At 44.8% G+C, this 23862-nt stretch overlaps 1 protein-coding gene across 6 annotated transcripts in view; it reads left to right on the top strand.

The window, feature by feature from the left end:
* Positions 1-19275, top strand: part of TENM4 (teneurin transmembrane protein 4) — a 736598-nt gene extending 717323 nt beyond the window's left edge. For all 6 annotated transcript variants that reach the window (XM_068140091.1, XM_068140118.1, XM_068140125.1 and 3 more), the window contains 2 exons: positions 4109-4251; positions 17868-19275. In XM_068140091.1, the coding sequence (XP_067996192.1) occupies positions 4109-4251; positions 17868-18626 (902 nt within the window). In that variant the 3' untranslated portion in view covers positions 18627-19275. The remainder of the gene's footprint in view (positions 1-4108; positions 4252-17867) is intronic.
* Positions 19276-23862: the final 4587 nt, after the last annotated feature.

Genomic DNA, 23862 nt, shown 5'->3' with positions numbered 1-23862 from the left:
GCTGAGAAGATGATGCCATAAGGGAAGTGAAATATGGAATTAGTAGAATTGCAGAATTAGAGAATTACAGAATTAAATAGGTTGGAAAAGACCTTTGAGATCATCAAGCCCAACCTATCACCCAACACCATCTAAACAACTAAACCATGTCTTCTTAAACACCTCCAGTGATGGTGACTCCACCACCACCCTGGGCAGCACTTTCCTATGGCCAGTCTCTCTTTCTGGGAACAATTTCTTCTTCACATCCAGCCCAAACCTCCCCTGGAGCAGCTTGAGACTGTGTCTACAACAACCTGAAAGGAGGTTGTAGTAAGGAGGGGGTTAGAATAGAATAGAATAGAATAGAATAGAATAGAATAGAATAGAATAGAATAGAATAGACCAGACCAGGTTGGAAGAGACCTTCAAAATCATCGTGTCCAACCTATCATCCAACACCACCTAATCAACTAAACCATGCAACCAAGCACCCTATCAAGTCTCTTCCTGAACACCTCCAGTGATGGTGATCCCACCACCTCCCTGGGCAGTCCATTCCAATGGGCTTCCTAACCTCCAGCCTAAACCTCCCCTGGCACAGCTTGAGACTGTGTCCTCTTGTTCTGGTCCTGGTTGCCTGGGAGAAGAGACCAGCCTATCTACAACCTCCCTTCAGGTAATTGTAGAGAGCAATAAGGTCTCCCCTGAGCCTCCTCTTCTCCAGGCTTAGCAACCCCAGCTCCCTCAGCCTCTCCTCATTAGGGCTTGTGTTCCAAACCCCTCACCAACTATGTCAAAAGATCCTGTGTATTGGCCACCCTCTGACAATTAAGGCTGGCAGAGAATACTTTGAAGTAAGTTCTCCTAACAGAAAATGCTCATTTGTCAAAACTGAATTTGCTTATGGGAGAAGGTAGAGCTTGAGAGGTTTCTGAGCAGAAACATTGTAAACAGCTCTCACAACTGTCTAAATGACAAATTCCAAAGTAGCGTAGAAGAAAAATGCTTTTAGGGGTGTTCAACTTTCTGAAGTGAAGTGAAAGCTAAGAATTGAAGACTAGAAAAGAAATATTAAGGACTCAAAACCAAAATGGAAGATCTTAATTTGAAATTGTTGTCTTAAATCGATTTAGGTTTTGAATAATTGGTTTGGGATATATTAACATAATTTTGTTTTCCTCTGATGGGGCAAAATTCCCAGCCCTGTCTTGGAACAGGAGATCAGTTTTCCTACCAGTTCTGATGATAACATCAAGATGTCCAAATCTGATATTTTAATGTTTTAAATGCAACTAATAACTTTTTCCACTGTCATAAAAGTTCTGGTTTAAATCTTTCAGGAATACAGAGCCCAAACACAGTTTTTAAGTTTCTCCTCTCCCAGGGCGTGGAAGAAACTGATCATGTCATGGGATGAGTGCTATGATGCAAGGCTGCTGCTCTGGTGTTTCCATCTGCTGAAGCATTCAGGCAGGTCATGGACAGGATCCATGAAGAGTGTGTCCTTGCCATCACAGCCCAATCTGCCCATAAGGAACCACTTTCTGTCCCTCGGTCCCCATCATGGGACCTGCTGTCCTCAGTGGGAACTCAGTGCCCAGGACATGGGTGGCCAACACATGCTGTGGTCTCCAGTGATGAGGTTTCTGAGCTAGTGGGTACAAATTGGAGGCATGTGGAGGGGAGAGCAGGAGAAGCAGGTATTTACCTTTTGAGAGGCCCATTGTTAAACATGAATATTTTAGTGATTGTACACTTCATGGCACAGAGCTTTGCTGCCAGCTTCAGCAATCCTGATGGATTGAACTGACATTTCCATTACATGTGTCTGCATTAAGCACTCTTTTTCTTTGCCCTCAAATGAATTTACTGTGAAATGTGTTGGCAGGGTTACTGTAGCTGAAAAAAACCTCTGTGATGTGAAATGTACTTTTCTGTCACAAAAGTTGTCACTGCCTCTTGGCAAATTAATATTTTCCCCTCTGTTTTCTCAGCTCCACACCTTCCACCCATGTTTTTAAGTTGGTGGAGGGTTTTTTTGTTGTTGTTGTTCTGGGTACTCCAACACCTCTTCCCAAAAAGAACAAACTCCTGTTTGCAAATGTTTTCAAAGTCAGCTTTCTGAGAAGTAGAAAAAAAAAAGAGGGAAAAAAAAAAAAGAAAAGCCTGTCTTGAATCTTTCCAGATATGTCACATAGTTTTCTGCTCTTCAGCATCCCTGCTCTGTATCCTTTTTAATGTTTGTGAAGTACTTGGCGAATAGTTCCCGCACCAATGCCGACCTTCACTGTTTTACTTTGTTCTCCTGACCACCTGGTCCACAATATGTACATCAAAGGTTTTCATTTTGCATGAGAAGGATTTGGAAGTAGGCTGGCTTAGCGTTAAGCGGGGGGGGGGCAGAAATAATCAAATGAGCCTTTTAATTTCTTTCCCTCCCTCCAACCTCTCTGTTTCAAAGGCACTCCACAGCCAATCTGTACATTGAGCAAACAGAAGTGTTTTTATTACAGAAATCCTCCCCCTTCCACATGGATTGTCACAAGGGCTTTTTGGAAATCTGCCCAAGCTCAACATTTTGGCCCGTAAGAAAACAAGCAACAGATAGTGTGTTTTTTTGGCTCCTGGTTCTCCAGTCATCTCGAAGTGCCTTATTTGCCACCTGAATCCATAATTTCTTTTCCAACCAGCTCTTCAAAACACTCATTTAGACTCATGGAGAATAGAGAAAAAAGTATTTAAAGATGCCTATTTGATTATTTAAGTTGATCCTTTTTTTCAGATTCTTTCAACAACGCTTACTGAGTTCACCAAAATGAAAGCCAGACCTCTTGCACATCCAACTTGAAGCAAAGCAATCACCAACACAATCCCAGTTACATCTACAACAATTATGACCCTTTGGAGCTGATACTAGTTAAACTTTCCTTTTTATTGCCATGTCTATTTCTGTGCCAAATGCATGCCATATTGCTCAGGGACTGTAGCAGGTGTGTCCTTCTCTAGAGTTCACTGAAGGCAAACAAGGTGAGATCATCAAAGGCTCTGATGCTGATCCTAAGCAGATCTAGGAGTTAGCCAACCCCATCATTATTTTCTCCAGCAGATTGACTCTCAGCTGCTATTCTTCATAGCTGTACAATCAAAAATCAGGGAAGACTTGGTACTGTCACGTGAATACAGGAATGACATTTGAACTAGATGACCTCTAAAGGTCCCTTCTCACCCCAAACATTTTATGATATCCCAGGTGGAGGTTTTCCATCATGTCCTTTTTAGCGCCAGTGGTCTCTCTTTTGTATAGGACAATAGTTTATCACTTGTAGCCTGCAGTTTTCTCACGATCCATGGACTTTTTCTAAGGGGTTTATGAGAAGTGCCCAAGTAAAGCAATCTTGTATCTGTGTGCTTATTTTCACTATAATATGTCTTGTCAGGTAGTGTGGAGGATTTGAAGTGTCACTATAAAAGATGACAGGTGTCTTTACAATGGCTTAATACTCTAACTACACCTTCTTATGAAAAATGCCAAGGAACTCAGGACTGAACTGGAAATGCCATGGAAAAAGCAAAGGATATGTCCAGAGCCTATTCCATGAGCATCTCTAGATGACCACACTCTCTCTCCTTCATGTCCTGGTATTCTGGCTGACATAGCTCTAAATTTAATCTATAACCTGTAGTCCTTTTGAGAGTCCTGAGGAAGAGTTTTGTTGTGACTGACTGTGGGACTTGACAACACTTCCCTTTCAGCTGGAGCATCTCAACTTCCATTAGCAGACTGATGTTCCCGTGCTTCTCCTGCATACCTTAGACCAGTGCCTGGTTCCTGCTGACAAAGGGCAGACATGGAGCTGGCTTTGATTTGAGTCATTTGGTTGCTGCCAGTTGTTTCAGAGCTGGCAAAGTGTAGAACTGGGCTGTGGTTGGAGGTGGAAAGCCCAGCTTTGGCACACAGTTCTTTCAAGGACCATTAAGATTTGTGCCCTTGACACAAAGTAAACACTCATCATTCTAGCTAGGCTGCTGCAGTGCCAGACACCATAAGATCCTCCTCTGTGCCTTCTCCTGGGCAACCCTGCTTGGGAGAGTAGATAATCTGATTTATGTTTTTCTTTCCTTTCAGATGTCAACAGCTGGCTGCTCACCTTTGGGTTCCAGCTGCACAACGTCATTCCTGGCTACCCCAAGCCAGACATGGATGCCATGGAGCCATCCTATGAGCTGATCCACACACAGATGAAAACCCAAGAATGGGACAACAGCAAGGTGATCTATGCAACTCTATACTCTATCTCACATCCTCAGCAGCAGACTTTCCTGTTGCAACCTTTGTTTTGAAAAACTGCAGGGAGGGTGGACTGACCGTTAAAGGTTCCTTCCAACCCAAACCATCTCTCAGTCTCTTTTCTCAGATAAACTGGGAGATTAAGAGCAAGTCAGTCCCCATTATAGTAATGAAATCTGGTTAAATCATCATATTTTATGTTCTTTACTGTCATTGTGCTTTTTTCTTGTTTTTTTTTTTCGGTTGTTCTTCAAGGAATTATATGTCAGTGCTTTCTCCCACAAGAGGCCATATTGCAGGCTAAATTCAAGGCCTTTGCACCAAGGAGTCTTGAAAGTGGGGGAAAAAAAGCAAATCATGACACAGAATAAGTGTCTACAGATTTTTTTCTACACACTTACTGGTTTAAAATGTCTTAAACAAGTGGCAATACTTCACTAGGAAACTGTTCTGCATTGCAGTGGGTCTCACCAGAATAAAGGTTCAGATGATAGTTAACTTTCTTTTTACCTGTCTGAGTTTAATCCCAAAGCAGGGATTGACCTAAAGATTTAATCCCAAAATTTAATCCTATGTCCTGCCTTTAAAACTAGGCCAGCATCACAAGCCATTTTGGTAGGTGCCAGCAGAAAATTCAGTGATGAAACTGGCAAAAAAAGCTTTTACAGTGTAATCATTTCCCTCATTTTCTTCCTGTTGGGAATTATTCTGCTGAAAGATGGAGGCAGTGCTGTTAAAGGTTAGCACACTGGGTCAGGATGTGAGAGCCTTGAGTTACTCCCAGCCCTACTGCTTATCAGTTGTGTGAACTTAAAGAAGCCATTTACCTCTCAGGATACTCTTTCATCTCCCAGCCTGATTTTATTCTGGGGTTGCTTTCATCTGTTTAGTCCAAATCCTCTTTAGTCTGAACTCCTGCTTGCTCTTGCTGTGCATTCAAACATCACGAGAGCAGCGTGGCACCAATATCCTTGGGGAGATCAGGATAACATTTTTGCTAATAAAATGATAACAGTAGGAAGTGGATTCCAGCTGCCCTCCTAGACTTTTTATTTATGAGTTCACTGAAATCACACTGTCCTGTGACAGATTCTATGGGTCCTATAAACATATTAAAGCAGGAGTTAAAATATGGAATCACAGAATCACCGAATCACCAAGGTTGGAAGAGACCTCAAAGATCATCGAGTCCAACCTGTCACCACAGACCCCATGACTAAACCATGGCACCAAGTGCCACATCCAATCCCCTCTTGAACACCTCTAGGGATACAGTGTCACGTTTCCCAAACCACAAGAAGTATCACTTAGAGCTAAGGACAAGATACTGCAGGTTAATAAAATAGAATCTCAGAACCCACAAGTTTGGAAAAGACCTCAGAGATCATCAAGTCCAACCTAGTACCTAACACCTCATGACTAACCAAACCATGGCTTCAAGTGCCACGTCCAATCCTTTTTTGAACACCTCCAGGGACGGTGACTCCACCACCTCCCCAGGCAGCCCATTTCAGTGGCCAATTACTCTTTCTGTGAAAAGCTTTCTCCTCACCTCAATCCTAAACTTCCCTTGGCACACCTTGAGATTATGTACTCTGGTGCTGATGGTGGTTGCCTGGGAGAAGAGGCCAACCCCCACCTGGCTACAACCTCCCTTCAGGTAGTTGTAGAGAGCAATAAGGTCTCCCCTGAGCTGCTTCTTCAACAGGCTAAGCAACCCCAGCTCCTTCAGCCTCTCCTCGTAGGGCTTGTGCTCGAAACCTCTCCCCAGCCTTGTTGCCCTTTTCTGGACATGTTCAAGTGCCTCAATGTCCTTCTTAAATTGAGGGGCCCAGAACTGGACACAGGACTCAAGGTGTAGCCTAACCAGTGCTGAGTACAGGGTCACAATGACTTTCCTGCTCCTGCTGGCCACACTATTTCTGATGCAGGCCAGGATGCCATTGGCCTTCTTGGCCACCTGAGCACACTGTTGGCTCATGTTCAGCTGGCTGTCAACCACTACTCCCAGGTCCCTTTCTGCCTGGCTGCTCTCCAGCCGCTACAACCCCAGCCTGAAGCACTGCATGGGGGTGTTGTGGCCAAAATGCAGCACCTGGCACGTGGACTTGTTAAATGCCATGTGGACTTGTTAAAGAATCATGTGTCAGCTCATCCTCATAGCAATGGTGAAGACAAGCTAAAATATACAAGCTTCAACATTAATAAGAGATTTATTTTAAGGCTTTGTATCACTTTATAATAGAGGCAAACCAAAAGAACTATGCCTTTTGCTACCATGACAGAATTGATGCTTGAAAATCATCATGCCACAGTAACTCAGTTGTGTTTTGGAGCTCAGAGACCCCTTTTTTGTTTCTCTTTTCCTTGGATTAAACAATAAAATGTTAATACAGATGACTTCTAAAATGAGAAATAGCCTCAGGATTTTTTCTTCTCTCTGATGTGGCACAGTCTCCCCAGGCAAAGCTGTACAGGAGAAGGCAAACAGGGAAGGCTCATTCAGAGACCACACAAAAGACTGTCTCTGAATTGTTCTGTGCAGTAGATAAATAACTCTCACAGAACTGCAACAGAAATTATTATTAGTGGTCTTGTTATTGTGCCATTATTTTCTCATTAATTCAGTATTATTACTAGACTTCCTGAATAGCCAACTTGAGTGACAGCTTGAGATAAAGACTGGCACATGCTCAAACAGGCAGCTGAGCTGGAAATAAAACCAAGGAGCCCTCCTTTCCATCCACCTATTTCAGGTGAATTCCTGAATGAGCAGGGAGAATAAAAGAAAATCTCCATATCCCCATCAGGTTTGGAAAGCAGCAAGCTGCAGTGAGGATGGTACAGGGACCTGCTTCATAAACCAGAGATTCATGCAGCTATCATGCTTCCAGATGAGTCACTTCACACTCAAGTGCTGAAAGTGGAATTTAGCTATTGGAGGCTCTTTCCTGCTCTTCCTGTGTTATGACAGCAACAAAACATGAGCATTTTTATTTCAGTCTGCAGTTGCAGGATCATGCTGTGATAGCAAGCGGCTCTCCAGTTCTGCAGTGCAGGATTCCCTTCCTTTCTGTCACATCCAGCACACTGTAGGCATATATTTGCAAAAAATAAATTAATTCACATATGATACCTGAACACATGATCCATTTTCTCCTAAGCCTATCCATGCATCCAAAGCTGTTCTCCCAGCCCTTCCAGCCACATGCACACACACCCAGACACAATCCAGCCCTCCATCCTTCTGGTGGTGAAGCATGGGGAAGAAATAGAAAACTTTGAACATTTTACATAGCAAATGATGGAATTAAATAAAGCTAAATGGAAGCACAAGACATTTTTCAGGTAGTAAGACTGATCAAATTGTGAAGCGGTCTTCCAGAGTATGTGGACTAAGCTCCAGCGCTTTAGTCATTTAAAACACCAGCACAGGTTGCCCAGAGAGCTGATTGGTGACCCATCCCTGGAGACATTGAAGGTCACGTTGGACAGAGCTCTGAGCAGCCTGGTCTAGCTGAAGATTACTCTCTCAGTTAACAAGCAATAGGACAAGAGGAAAAGGCTCCAAGTGGCACCAGGGAAGGTTTACATTGGATATTAGGAAAAAATTCTTTCCTGAAAGAGTGGCCAGACATTGGAACAAGCTGCCTGAGGAAGTGGTGGAGTCACCACCCCTAGAGGTGTTTAAAAAACTTGTACACGTGGCACTTCAGGACATAGAATCATAGAATCAAACAGGTTGGAAAATACCTCAGAGATCATCAAGTCTAACCTATTACCTAATAGCTAACACCTCAGTTCAGTGAGCATGGTGGTGCTGGGTTGGTGTTTGGACTTGATTCTCTTAGAGGACTTTTCCAACCTTTATGGTTCCATGGTTCTCTTCTATGATTCTATGTCTCTGCTCACTGCAGGGAGGTTAGACCAGATGACCCTTAAAGGACCCTTCCAACCCAAACCATTCTGTGGTTCTATGATTCTAAAAGAAGTCTGGAGGAGGCAGTGTACAATATCCATCCAGGGATATTCACTGAATGATGCAATATAGCTTTCTTATCTGTACACCTTCCAATGCCTGATTTCTCTGGGCCACATACCTCCTTGTGATAAACTAAAGTAAATCTGAGTAACTCCACTGGCTTTGCTGATCAAAGCTGTGGCCCAGCAGATCGAGTCAGTTGTTTTATCAGTGAGGAATGAATGACAGGAGCACAACAGCAAAGTAACCAGCTCCACAGAAATGGCTGCTTCCTATCACTTCAGAGTGCATAACCAACGGGTCACAGTATCTCCTTCCAAAATATTGCTGGTACTTGCCTTGCAGGGCCAGAAGATGGAAGAAATAGCTCTGACTTTGAGCATCCACCAGCTCAGAAACAGCCAGTGTGTCATCAACCTTGCACTAACCCCCTGCAGCTCTGGAGTGACATTTAAAATCCAATACTCTGTTGTGCAGCACTTCCCTCCCCTCCTCCTTACATCTGAGAGGCTGTCACTAAATTGTTTGTTGAACAAGTTCAGTGTTATTGGCCACCAGGGGACTCTGGGTGACCTCTGGCATATCGTGGAGCTGCTGCACCTGAATCCAATTTATCTTTTTGGTTTTGGTTTTTATTTTGTTCTTTGTTTGTGGGGTTTTGTTTGGTTCCCCCCCCCCCTCCCCCCCGCTCCTTTTTGTCTTGTTGAACTGTCAGATAATCGTTGGAACCAGAACAAGTCTATTTGCAGGGAGGGATGTTTTTCACTTGGCACTTGTATCCTTAACTGCATCATAGAATAACAGACTTCTTTGAGTTGGAAGGGACTTCTAAAGATCTTCTAATCCACCACCCCTCCTGCAGTGAGCAGGGACATCTTCAACTAGATCAGATTGCTCTGAGCCCTGGCCAACCTGAACTACAGTGTTCCCACAAATGGGGCATCTGCTACCTCTCTGGGCAAACTGGGCCAGTGTTTCACCACCACCCTCAGCACAAAAAAATATCTTCCTCCTATCTAGTATAAATCTCCCCTCTTTTAGTTTAAAGCCAGCACCTCTCATCCTATCACAATAGGCCCTACTGAAAAAGATTGTCCCCGTCTTTCTTAAAGCCCCCCTTTGAATTATTGAAAGGCCACAATAAGGTCTCCCCAGAGGCTTCTCCAGGCTGAAAAATCCCAACTCAGTATTCAGTATTCAGTATCACTAAGGTTCGAAGAGACCTCAAAGATCATCAAGTCCAACCTGTCACCACAGACCTCATGATTAGAGTAGGGAGGACACTACTGCCCACTGCAGGCTTGAACTCACGGCCTTCCCATTAGGGGTCTGATATCATCATGTTCTCACAGCAGAGGTGTTCCAGCCCTTTGCTCATCTTAGTGGCTTCCTCTGAACCCCCTTCAGCAGGTCCATGTCCTCTTTTTACTAAGGGCTCCAGATCTGAATACAGTACTCCAAGTGAGGTCTAACCAGAGTGGAGTGGAGGGGCAGAATCACCTCCCTCCTCCTGCTGGCTATACTTCATTCGATGCAGGCTGGGTTGTGAGCACGCATGGCTGGCTCATTACCAGCTTTTCATCCACCAGCGCCCCTGAGTCCTCATAGAATTGACAGCACTTCTCCATGAGCTCTGTGCCTCCAGGAAGGGTACTGTTTTCCTGCAGTACCCATTACAGGCTCTGTTGGCAGAGCAGCTTTTGGCATCCTTCATGAAGCAGCATTTTGGAGGTAAGGACTGCTTTGGGATGCTCAGCAGGGTGTGAGCTGTAGGGCTATGCTTTCTGGCACAGCTTCTCTCAAGGACAATCTGTTTGAGGGACTGGCTCTGCCAGTGCTCATCATTCGGGGAGGACATCCTCACATGGCAGGTGCTTTGTCCTGGGCTTGGGCCATCATGCTGTCTGCAAGTCAGTTCATCAACCCCTAGTTTTGTTTTGCAAAAGTAGTGGCCATTTTTTTCATTGGATCTGATGCAGAGAAAGGAGTTGAAGTCTCAAAGACATTAATCTCCTGAAGCTTTATGAAAATAGATGAGCAAGAGAAGGAGGCAAATCCTCTTATTTCCCCACAGATGTAAATTTGCTTAATGAGCTCAACTTCGTTATCCCCCTACAGCTGTGTACACTGGCAGGAGGCAGGGGAGCCCTGTCCTCTAAGCCCAAGAGTTGTCACTTTTGTTTTGCTTACTGTTAACCAATCAGCATCTACAGCACCAGGCCTGCTCACCTCTTTTGTGCCACTTGCACCCATGGTTGACAGGTTGCTAAGCATGCACTTGGCTTCTCTGCCAACCAGTGTCCAGTGCTGATGGTTGTGCAGCGTGCAGTGTGCAGCCTGATAGGCTTTTGTGGTTGATGGCATCCTCCTGTACCTTCACCTGCTGGGATTTGGTGGGGGACATCCAAAATGAGGATTTGTTTTCAACATGGCTTGGTGGAATCAGAGAATGATTTGGGTTGGAAGTCACCATTAAAGGTCATCCAATCCAAACCCTCTTCAGTAAGCAGAGACATAGGATCACAGTATCACAGGATGTTAGGGATTGGAAGATACCTCTGGACATCTTCAAGTCCAATACCCCCTCCAGAGCAGGGTTATAGAATTGAGTGCAGGTCGCACAAGAAACACATCCAGATGGGTCTTGAAAGTCTCCAAAGGAGACTCCACAACCTCTCTGGGGAGCCTGTTCCAGCACTCTGTGACCCTTTACAGTAAAGAAGTTCTTCTTCATGTTGAGGTGGGACTTCCTGTGCTGTGCCCGTTGTCCTGTCACGGGGTGCAAGTGAGGAGAGGCTGTCCCTTCCTTCTTGACACCCAGCCCTCATATACATTTGTTAGATCCCCTCTCAGTCTTCTCTTCAGCAGACTAAACAGCCCCAGATCTCTCAACCTTTCCTCATCAGGCAGTGTTCCAGTCCCTTAATCATCCTCGTAGCCCTCCATTGGACTTTTTCAAGTAGATCCCTGGCTCTCTTGAACTGGGGATCCCAGAACTGGATGCAATATTCCAGCTGGGACGTCATTAGGGCAGAGTAAAGGGGGAGAAGATCCTCCCTTGATCTGCTGGACACTCTCTTCTAAATGCACCCCAGGATATCATTGGCCTTCTTGGCCACAAGGCCAAGCTTATGGAGGGATGAGGCTGATTTCTGAAGAATGATTTTGTTAATAGACAGCTAAGGAATAAATAGGAAGGAGTTAATGATTCAGAGTATTTTGGGGTAGTCATAACTTCCAAGGCATTTGGAAGAAGTGGCTTTCTGTGTTGTAAGCCATATGGTGGTAAGAGAAACACCTATCTGTGTATAATGGCACAAGGATGGAGAGAAACTTGCAAACATGTGCATGTATTTCATATCTTGGATCTTTGATGGGAAATTAAAGCTTTCAGTCTGACACTGGAAGGCGGTATTTAAAAACAACAGATGATAGTATCTGCCTGTGGTATTTCAAACCCTCAAGAGGTGCTGGCAAAATGCAAGAGGCTATTCAGAGTGCTCTGTAATGTGCCATTCTCTTGAGCCCCGTGCAGCAGCAAACAAATGATGAAGGTCGTTCTCTGCTCTCCAATGGGTTGTTACCAGATAAAGTGAAATGTCACCTAAGGACATCTGATTAAAAAAGACTGTGAGGAGAAAACAAGCCCAGCATATCTGTCACTCGCCTCTAGCAGCAAATACTGAAATAAAATAGTTATGAATTCCCTTCTTTCTTCTGCAAAACTGTTTTTATAGACACCTTGGTTTACAGTTGCTAAAAGCAGCAGCGTATTTAGAGAATGCCAGCCTTGGATAGAAATTTTCTGTTTCTCTTCTCTGCCAGTTCATTAAAATGAGTTCCAAGATGAAACAGAAATGGTAATTTCAAAGTCAGGGATACACAGCCTCTTTGAACTACCCATAATCTGTTTGCCTTCATCCCCTTTACATTCACAGCAGAGCACACAAGCTGGCTGTACTCTGCTTTGCCTGAATCTGTGGAGGTTTGTAGAGTGATTTTTTTTCTGTTGGATATGTTTGCTTTTCCTCCTAAAAAAAAAAAAAAATAAAGAAAAAGAAAGAAAGAAAAAAAAGAGGTGTTCCCAAATACACTCTTTCCTCAAAGAAACACACTCAAAAAGTCATTTCAAAGTGCTCCTGGGCTCATTTTCAAGATAACAGAGATTGTTATCTTAGTTAGTGTAATAGCTAAGTGGTGATGATGTTGAGCATTGCAGCTGTGCACGTGTATGATCTCCTACTTCCCTACATGAAAAAAGATGAGGAGCCCAGAAGGCCTGCAACCAGTCTCCAGTGGAGAACCCTTCGGATGTGATTTTTTTTCTTGATTAAGACAACTAAATTTAGGTCTCTGCCTGTGAACTTGACATCCAAGCTTCCATTATAGCCAGCAGAGATTAACAATGAACTCCCTTGCAGGTGTCATTTGAGATAGCCAAGAGTTTCCTGAACTTCCTCATGTCTACAGCATGGATTACCTGCACCCTGCTAGAGCAAGAATTGATGGCCCAGCAGGATTTCCCATAGTGTCAAAAATTATTTGGCTGACCTGTCAGTGGAGCCCAGAGGACAGTTCAGATAATAGATGCTAGGAACAAGGATTGAATTCAATGTAGATATAGAGGTCTCCATGCATGCTAGCTGTGTCTACCCACTCTGGTCTCTCAACATCTAGCTCATACAGACAGTGGATCTCACTTAAAGGGCTGTCCATGTGCTAGGCATTAATTGTAGACCAAGATGAGAATGCTATAGGGTCCTCTGGCCTTGCAAAGTAGAGGTTTGATTCATCTGTCTGTATAAGGGCCAAGTAAGCAAAGTGGCCTCCAGGTGCTACTTGGAGGATAAATATCTCCCAGAACTTTTTCAGTTTCTCACTGCTCTGTGCAGATGCTGAATGCATTCTGAGGCATCTCAGAACACACTAGACATCCATGTACGGACGACTGAAACCGTCCTGTAGTCAATGTGTATGAGAAGCAAGTGCATGGGATGCTGGGACAGCCACACATCGACAAAGGCTCAGTTTTTTTGCCAGGAAGGTGGTTCAAGCCCTCAGTTTCATGAACCTCCCACCTGCAGTGTCTCTAAGCAGGCACGTGACTGGACGTCAAGAGATTCTTAATTCCATGGCTTTGGTCAGCCCGTTTATCTGTGTTTCAGCTATCAGAGAACAGTGCCAGTGACAGTCCCAGTGCAACACAAGAAATACCTTCCCACTATAGAGAAGATGTCCTGGGTGGAGACCAAGAGGACAGCAACAAGGCATTTGGCCTGGTGTCCTGTGTGGGTGTCCTTAGGCAGGAAATGACAGTTTCATTGCTTCTAGATCATGGTGTAGTCCCTTAAACCTCCACATCCTGCCAGTAGCAGGGTGCGTGCTGCTTATATTCTTTCCAAATTACATCCAGGTGAACAGTGGAGCTGTGGACTTCCACAGCTTCATATAGCATCACACAAAGCTTCATATAACATCACAAAGGCATTATGCAGCTAGGCCAAGGAAAGGTCCAGCATTGGGCCATAAATTGTAAAAGAAAGAAAAGAAAACAAAACAAAACCACCACAAACCAACCCAAAAACTTTAAAAATCAGACTTTCCTTTTGTAATGGGCAATTACTGCTCTGAAATTCAAAGCTGTGGAGAATTTGACCATAAAATGGAAAACTGAAAATTACCTCAGGCTAGAAGGTCCAAGGTACTGGTTTTGGAATTTGAGGTAGATCATGGCACAGTTTTTGGCTGTGATACCTGTTATGTGATGGCGTGTATCAACCATGCTACCATCCATCCTGAATTAATGGCAAACCCAGGGACACTATCCAACCACAAACTGTCTTCTACAACTGTTATACTCACAAGACTCCATAACATCATTTTTGAATATGTCTCTGCAACTAAGTCTAAGACCAATCCCTGGCCCAAAAGGTAGAGGAAAGTTAGAAAAATGTCAAGAGTTAGGAAACATATTGTGGAAAAAGCAGTTACAGGAGTCCAAAACTAAACCAGGAATTAGAACAAAACCAATCCATGTGAATGACAAGAGGTGCAATACAACATCTCTTTGTCTTTAGCAGCATTTACTTTTTACAGTTTCATGAAACTGTATTATTTATAAAATATTTATTTTATATTTAGCAATATAAACATATGGATACAAACCCTATGTCCCACTTGTCCAAAGCACATCAGATTGTCGTTTCACAGGGTCTGTCTTGCACCATCAGCAAGTTTTCAGAGCTTATGGATGTGAACTACAGCACAGGAAGTTCCACCTCAACATGAGGAAGAACTTTGTTTTTATAAGGGTCACTGGAACAGGCTTCCCAGAAAGGTGGTGGAGTCTCTTTCTTTGGAGACTTTCAAGACCCATCTGGATGTGTTCCTGTGCAACCTGCACCTGATTTTATGGTCCTACTTGGGCAGAAGGGTTGGACTCAGTGATCTCCAGAGGTCCCTTCCAACCTTTAACATCCCATGATCCCGTTGCAAACTCAATTTTTATTTGAGACTGGAATAAAAGACAAAAGACTAGTGTCCAGCCCCACTGCTTTGTTGGAGCAGCCCAGTTTGGAGGCAGCAGCACCAGGCACAGGGAATCTATACCTAATAATTTGCTCAGCATTGACAAGTGCTAGAATTCCTGCAACTTATCAACAGCAAGGTGATGAAGACAAAACAGGAGGAGAATGGGCGTGATTTCTGATAGGAATAATTCTTACACGCCCATGTATTCTGACCTCCCAGAGCTCCCTTCCTCTAAGTGATAATCAGTAGATGGTGCAATTAATTCCAGAGCCTGTGTATCACTCAACTGCTGGTAAACATGGTGATGTATATATAGATGGTGATTTATAAATCATGACAGGACATTGCAGTGCAATGCAGAAGACCTGATTTACATCCTTGAGTGAAGGAGCTCAGGCCATGCTGGTGATTCAGCATGAGTAATGAGAAATGTCTTTTCCCATCACGTGCAAAAATTTACTGAGGCAAGTTGGAAGAGCAAAGTGGCATTGAGTAGTGGGACCACCTGGAGCCAGTCCGCATGAGATGCACTTGAGAAGAAAGCCTCCTCATTTAAACTTCTCTGAAGTAGAAACAGCTAAGTAAGGCTGTGCAGTATACACTTATTTAGAGCAGTAGGTGTCTCCTGGAGCCTAGAAACCTAATTGTTCTGTGTCCATCATCAGTGACATCTACATTAATTACGTCCATTTCTTGCATAATTACAGCTCTTGTGCAGTTGGCAGGGGAGCTGGGTTTGGCTCCCTGTCAGTCTGTTAATTATATTGCTCTCTAGGCTGTGTGCAAGATCCCCTGCAGGCATTATGGGGAGAACCACAAAGACCTCCTCTTTCATAGGTGACTGCTTCCCTCTCCAGCTCCTATGCTGTTAATCAAAAGGGGGAAAGGAGAAGCTATGCCTGCCCGCATGGCACTTTGAATAAAAGTCAGTGCTGGATATTTTAATGCTTTACAACCCAAACCACACTCTTGAACCTGTGTGTCTCTGTTTCCTTATAGTTTTCTGCTTTATAGATCAACACTGCTTGTAATGCCTGAGCAAGCTGCAGTGCTAAATCCTTTATTTTAATTTTTTAATGTCCTGAGACCCCTCTTTGGAAAAGCCACCATGGAAATGAAGGTTTATTTCCCTTCCCTCTCCACCTTACAAGTGTTAGTTGAGAGTTCCACAGCCAAGTGCCTGCATTCTCTGAATTCATAGAACAGTTTTGGTTGGAAAAGACCTCTAGGATCATCAAGTCCAACCATCAACCTAACACCACCATGGCCATTACATCATGTCCTAAAGAGCCATGTCCATAGGTTTCTTGAACACCTCCAGGGACAGTGACACCACCATCTCCCTAGGCAGCCTATTCCAATACCTGACCACTCTTTCAGTAAAGATATTTTTTGCTAATGTCCAACCTAAACCTCCCCTGGCACAATTTCCTCTCATTCTAGCACCTAATACTAGGGAGAAGAGACTGACATCCACCTCATTTCAAATTCCTTTCAGGGAGTTGTAGAGAACAATGAGGTCTCTCCTCAGCCCCCTCTTCTCCAGACTAAACAACCCCAGTTCCCTCAGCCACTTATCATGAGACAATCTCTAGACCTTTCACCAGCTTTGTTGTCAATCATAGCATGCTTCGAGTTGGAAGAGACCTTTAAAGGATATCTACTCCAAGACCCCTGCAGCCAGCAGGGACATCTTCAACTAGATGAGGTTGCTCAGAGCCTCATCCAACCTAACCTGAATTTTTTTTTTTTTCAGGGATGAGGTTTTTACAAACTGTCTGGGCAACCTGTGCCAGGGTTTCACTACCTTCATTGTAAAAAACTTCGTCTTCGTATTAAGTCTAAATTTCCCCTCTTTTGGTTTATAGCCACCCCTTGTCCTGTCTTAACAGGCTCTGCTAAAGAAGATTGCCCCCCATCTTTCTTATAGCCCCCCCTTTGAATTATTGAAAGGCCACAATAGAATCTCCCTGGAGCTTTCTCTTCTCCAGAAGAATTGTCTTCTCTCAGCCAGGGAAGGATGTCAGCCTTAACTTGTGGATGGTTTAAGGCAATATCCTTCATGGATGTTAAATTTCCTCGAAATAATTGGAGTGCAGCAAACTTTCCTGTGTAGCCTATTTTTAATCCTGGATGTCATTACATTATTGAACTGAGCCATTGGCAGAGCCAGGAGAGTTTTGTCAGAGCATCCTCTTGCTTTTGTGAAATTTGAGCAAAGAATTGTTTGTGAACAGGAGTCTGTGAGAAACCTGTGCTGCCATGAATTGATGAGAGCACTTCCAAAGACATTTTGCAGTAATGATGAGCTGCTGACTTGCTGTGTGCTTGCTCCATTATGTGTTAATACCAAAACTGACTTTGTATTGTACCTGACTGCAAATGCTCCAAGCTGTTGCCTTTCAGCAGTTTTGCTTCCAAAACTTAAGCATCAGGTGTGGCTGGACTTATCTCAGGGAGCCTGCCACATTTTAGAGGTTTTGCAGGCAATAGAGGTTGGATTTAAGACATTCCTTGAATGTTGGACTACCTGCTTTGGCCAAGATGAAATGGGATATAGCAGGGTTATGGCCACTTTGAGGGTCATATGTGTGATGCAGAGCTCTTGAAGGTAGCACAAGGAGCTACAAAGTGAAGTTAGAGAGAACTTTTGCAAGTAGGATCCCTGCTTTTTCACAGGAAATCTGAAAGCATTTTGCAAAGCATCGCAGCTGCAGGATGAATGATTTCTTACGTCCAGATGAGAAACACTGAAGCACAAAATAATTGCATGTCCAAACTAGACCTTCAAACCACTGAGGCAAAAAAAAAAGTCCTTTTTCTATCTCTACATCCTTTAGTCTGTGAGATTTAATACAGTTTGGTTTATTGAAACAATGAGTATCAGGGGGCATAGCCTGCCAAGATGTCTCTCTTTAAGAAGAGTTAAAAATCTGGAAAAGTGGTAAGGATAAAAAAAAAAAGTGGGGCTCCTCATTAGGTGTTTCCAGGATGATCTGCTGCTCTCCAGCATGCTAATAATGCCTTTGGGTCCTCAAGTTTCTCTTTCTAATGTGTCACTCTATTCTTTCTCTTCCTGCTCAGTCAATTCTGGGGGTCCAATGTGAAGTGCAGAAGCAGCTGAAAGCCTTTGTCACTCTTGAGCGCTTTGAACAGATCTACAGCTCCAGCATCGCCGGGTGCCGGCAGGTCAAGAAGAACAAGAACTTTGCCTCTGGAGGCTCCATCTTTGGCAAAGGCGTCAAGTTCGCCATGAAGGATGGGCGCGTGGCCACCGACATCATCAGCGTGGCCAACGAGGATGGGCGGAGGATCGCAGCCATCCTGAACAATGCCCACTACCTGGAGAACCTGCACTTCACCATCGATGGGGTGGACACGCACTATTTCATTAAGCAAGGGCCGTCGGAGGGTGATCTGTCCATCCTGGGCCTCAGCGGTGGGCGGAGGACCCTGGAGAACGGCGTGAACGTGACCGTGTCCCAGATCAACACAGTGCTGGGCGGAAGGACTAGACGTTACACGGACATCCAGCTGCAGCATGGCGCGCTCTGCCTCAACACTCGCTATGGGACCACCCTGGACGAGGAGAAGGCTCGTGTCCTGGAGCTGGCCCGGCAGCGTGCCGTTGCCCAAGCCTGGTCCCGGGAACAGCAGAGACTGCGGGACGGGGAGGAGGGTATTCGCTCCTGGACAGATGGGGAGAAGCAGCAAGTGCTAAACACAGGCCGGGTACAGGGCTACGATGGCTACTTTGTGATCTCAGTGGAGCAGTACCCCGAACTCTCAGACAGCGCCAACAACATCCACTTCATGAGACAGAGCGAAATGGGCAGAAGGTGACAGAGAGGGTCAATGCGGTGACTTCTTGCCAAAGACAGCTACTATTTTGTGGCCACTTACCTGACTGTGTTGTACTCAATCCTTTTTCTAAACTGAACAAGGTGGGGGGAGGGAGGAACATAGAAGGAGGAGGAATAATACAGTTGCACTGTAACTCATGCAACATACTTTTTGGTTTGGGTTTGGTTTTTTTCCCCTCTTTAATTTGGCCTTCACACTTTTTGTTTTGCAATGAACAGAAGGTATCTTTTGCCGTAGTGTGATCACCGTGAAATTTAGTGTCTCTTGTCCTTTTTTTATTTGTTATTGTTGTTATTGTTGTTTTGGGGCTTTTTTTTTAATCCCCACTCCCACCCTTTGTAAGGAATTTGAAGTGGGGAGTCGTCAACGTCCGTCCGTCCTTAGGTGTGAAGCGCGAAATGGGTGTCTGTGCTGACTTACGTCATCCTAACCCTTTCTGATTTGGGGCAGGGACAGATAAGCCTTCCGCCCAACACACGGGGAGCCCACAGCATGCTGGCGAGCTCAGCCTGGGAAGAAAGGAGATGGAAAAACCGACGCTGATTCTGATACTCCGAAAGCAACCGTCCAAATCATGTGCCTCAAAAGAGACCTTACCAGTAGTTTTCACGTTTCACTTGGGACATAAAGGGGGGGGGGGGGGGGCGGGGGGGTGGGAGGGGGGTCCTGCTGAGCAGAAGTAGATTATAGAGGCAAAGGAGCTGATTATATTAACTTGCAAGATGATTCTCTTCCTTCCTGAACTGGAATAAAAAAAAAAAGGAAAAAAAAAAAATCAGTCTTTTTTCATTATGAGAGTAGATACTTGTGGGGGTGGACTTCTTTTTGTTTTGTTTTGTTTTTTGTATGGGCACAACTCCTGATTTTAGCTAAAAACAAAAAAATAATAGCAAAAGCCAAGAAAGGCCCTCCTGCTCTATTGAGTAAAGCTAAAATAAGTCCTCTCTCTCTCTCTCTCGTACGTAGAGCTGTTCTATAGGTGGATTTAATGCACCCATGTTGTACATTTGCTAATGGCATAACTTCATTAAATGTATAGTGTTTCAGTACACGAGGCTACGTGTTTAACAGTCCACTGTGCTGTATCTGATAAAAAACAGTTAATTTTTAGGAAGCTGATTTGAATTTAAAAGTAGTTATAGTATCCCGGTGTAATACCACTGAAAATTAGAGCAAGCCAAACCCTGCTTTTCCTAATTTCTGGAGCTTGTATTTATTGGCTGGGAAATGCAGTTTTGAGTAGCATGCTGGCAAGTCGTTTATGACGATGGCAGATAAATGTCTCCCGGGGACTTTGGCAGCAGGGATTTTAAAATGTTTAATAAGTAGCAACAGCTTGTGCGTGGTGGGACAAGGAGGGGGATATTGGAATCAACCCTCTCACTGTTTCTTACATGAGTTCGAATTAAATGGAGAGCCCAGTTGACTGTTAGTGGTGAAGAAGGGGGAGGTTGAATGGAAATGCCCACTACAGAGGGGACCAAGTGCTTTAATAAGAAACTGCTGACAAAGTTACTCGGCATGCTAATGTAATTTGTATTCACATAACCTCTGTGCTCTGGTATTTGCAAGAGTCCTTGAAATTCAAGGGAACAAGGAGATGAGCTTAACATCCTCTTCCCTGCCTGAGACAGCCCCTGTGGTAGCAAGGGCCATTCCTGCAGGCAACCCTGTCACTCCACCTCTTGCTGGAGCTTTGGCCGGATATGGCCAACCCTGGTCCCAAGTAGATGTCTCTATCACACTTACACGTGAACGTATCCTGACTCTTAAGAGCTCTCACCACGTCTCTCTGGGAACACCTCAGGCCTGATTCTTTTTTCATTTCATCCACTGTGATTTTTTTTTCCTGGTTCTGCAGAGAGATAACCTGAGATGTGCAAATCCATGCTAAGACTGATTCCCTACTCTGAGCCCTACAATGCATGCAGAGCCAGCTCTTCTGCACTCATGCCAGCACCACTGACACCCTTCAATGAAGCCTGGTACATCTCTGCAGGTTCCAGCCCCCAAGATAAAGCAGGGATGTGTTGGGCATGCGGTCCTCAAGCAGTGAAATGTTGGCAGCTCCAATGCTATTGTGGTTTCCCCATCGATGCCAGCTGCCAGCTCCGTCTGCCTTGCCTCTCTGTTTCCGGGTGCTTGCCAGGAGGAAGGTGATGGGATGGAAATTCCCCCAACAGACTGTTCGTCCTCCAGTTCCCAATCCCTAATACCTTTGGCTTCATGACCAGAGTTTTGGCAGCTGCAGAGCTCCAGGGCTGACCCACTTTGGGGCCACCTACTAGTATAGGCCTGATTTTCTGGTGGCCTCCCCTGCTTGCAGCAAGGGTGACAGTACTAGTGCTGTATGCCAGTGATGTACTTTGAACCACCCTTTGCAACATGCAATCTTTATTACTTTGGCTGGAGTGAGTTACAAGCAGCCAGGATAGAAAAGGTATCCAGCTCTGGCAGGGCTGGCTGGGAGGAAATGTGTTGGCTGGACCAGATCTAGGCTTTGGCAAGGGATCAGTTACTTTGGGCAGCTGCCTGCCAGGGATGGTTAAAGGCCATGATATTACATGGTATCAAACTCCTGGCAAGCCTCAATTGCCCTGAGCAGCACTGGTGAGGATTAGGGCAGTGTTATCCAAGCAAGCAGTTGCCACTTACTTCAAGGGGTCAGCACCTTATTCCCAGAGGTACCCAGTGCTCTGCTTCCCCCCCCTAGACACACTATGGACAAATTCCTCCCAAATTCCTGAGTGTCTAAAACAGCATGCATGGAGCACACAAAAAAAAAAAAACCCAAACTAAAAAAGGACCTGTGGGAGCTGGGTCGAAAAGGTATAAACCCCCAGCAAAGACCTGCAGTGCTAAGAGAGCTCCATGTGCATCCCATTTATACTGCTCCTCTCCAAGCAGCTCTGAAGAGAGATGATGCTTCTATCTCCATCCCTGTCCACCTGTTGCAATGCCAAGAGGAGTAGTGCAAGATTAAATGGGCCACCTTTCCACACAGCTAAGGAAAGAGCTTCAAGTGTGAAGTATTCCTACTGGAACCCTGCCAGCCTGAGATGCCACCTGTACAGCCTTACACAGACTCTTCAGGTTATTACATGCGCTAACGACTTTGAGGAGTTCACCAGTTCTCAAGAGTCTTATGCTCCCGCCGCACGCATACAGCGCACCTAGACCAGGAGCCATCCCGGCCTGCGTCTTGGTGAAGGCAGCTCAGCTTCCATTTGTCAGCATCCTCCAGCAGTGGTAGGATGTGACTACACCTATCTGCCTGCCAGGTCCATAGGGGACTCCTAGACCTTCATCTGGGGCAGGCACTATGGGCATCATGTCAAAAAACGGGGGAAATAAATCCTCTATGTACAAGCATATATATGTATGTGTTGCTCTTCTCTTTATCAAAACCAAAACCATTCAAAGGGATGGCTGTCTACTGCTGGGGAGAAACCTGCCCAAAGACAGCTGCTGCATACCTGAATCCTTAGCATCTCCAAAGGCTTTCTACTTTATGTAGATGGCAAAACAAGGAAAGAATATTTTTGGTCCTGAATCCCTAAATTTCTCCCCTCATTAGTGAAAAATGTTCCTTCTACAGGATCGCAAGTCCATTCCCCTGGAATTTGCTGGAACAGGATGTGACCACAAAGAGCTGCATCTTCCTCAAGAGACTGCACTCAACTTCACAAGCATTTCCACTCAGCTGATGGACCCACATCCCCTTCCCAGCCCTTGCATTGCCCAATTTGCCTCCCCATGGGGCCAAGCTATGTCTGCATGACTCTTTTCACTCTGCTCGTGGGCAGAGGGGTAGCAGAGCCTCACTTCTCCAGCACTGGTTGGTCCTAGGCGCAGATACCAGGGCACTAATGTCAATATCCCCTTCCTCTACGTGCTCTTTCAAAGGCCAGTTGCTTGCCAGACCATCACCAAGGGAAAATGTCACTATGGCCACATGTGCCTTTATGGCTTGACTTTGAGAAGTTGCTCTTTTCGTAACTCCCCCAAAAAACAGGACTTGCACCTCCTCCAAGAAGGCTTTCCCTTCAAAATACAAAAGCATAGATGAAATGACTTTGAACTCTTGAGGTGTTCTTCGGTCCAAAGGGTGGTGAGAAGGATGTATTGGCCAAGGCTCACAGCTCAAGATGAGAAAATCCAGCAGTCTGGAGCAGGGGCTGCAGCTCCTGGTGTGAGTGGTGGGTGAGGCACAACAGTGATGAAACCAATCTGCTGCGGTACCCAGACATGAGCCCATGCCATGAGGGAATTCTGCAGCTGAAAAACATCCTGTGTGCTCAGCCCAAGGGCAGAGGAGCAAGACTGATTTGGCATTGTGAGGAATGCCACAATGTTTATTTTGTTTTTTATATATATATATGTTTGGGGTTTTTTTATTATATTTTTTCCCTTTCAACTAAAGATTGGAGCTTGGAAAAATCATTAAGCAACAGTGACTGGAGGGAATCAGGTGGCTCATCATATCTTTGTCATCACAGCTATTGATCAGAGCCATGATGAAAATGGGCCAACAACTCTGAGCGACACCAGGAGAGAGCTGATGAGACGAAGGTCATTAAGAACCCTGATGCTTGGTTTGGGTTTAAAAGACGCAGATGATTGGGAGCAGTCCCTGGGACACTATTTGGCTGTAAGTTAGAAACAGTGAGGGACTTCTGTAATCTATCTGTAGTCGCTTTATTGAGTGCAAGGATAGGATTGGGATTCTGCTCGGTCTGTTCTACCAGAATAAATCAAAATTGGTTTAAAAAAAGAAAAAAAGAAAAAATAAATATATGTAATAAAGCACTTTCTCAGCCATGACTTATAAGTGTCACGGTGGGAGATGGCCATGCAATCCATTAAGCGAAGACAAGGCTTTTAACATGAAATTTTAGCCCTGGCTTTTACGTTGTATGGAGAGGGCCCCCCTTGTATTTACGGCACAGCAGTCTGTTCTGGTTCAGTCTCCACATAATTGAAACCAGGGCCAGGGATCTTGGTGAGCCCTATGGCTGGTTTTTACATGTGGAGGAGAAATAAAGCACCTATCACACTAATAATGGAGTCTAAAAAGATGGCTTTGCTCATTAAATCTCAGTCACTTTATTCTCCCAGCTCTGGTGCCACTGCCAAAATACAGAATCATAAAATCATAGAATCGTTTTGGTTGGAAAAGACCTCTAGCGTCATCCAGTCCAGCTGTTGACTTAAC

This window comes from Melanerpes formicivorus, unplaced genomic scaffold, assembly GCF_026170545.1.
Source record: "Melanerpes formicivorus ecotype bairdi unplaced genomic scaffold, bMelFor1.0.p_v2 SCAF_1, whole genome shotgun sequence".
In the NCBI taxonomy this organism is placed as follows: Eukaryota; Metazoa; Chordata; class Aves; order Piciformes; family Picidae; genus Melanerpes; species Melanerpes formicivorus.
Note: the sequence above shows the minus strand (reverse complement) of the source record. Positions and strands in the feature narration are given on the sequence as shown.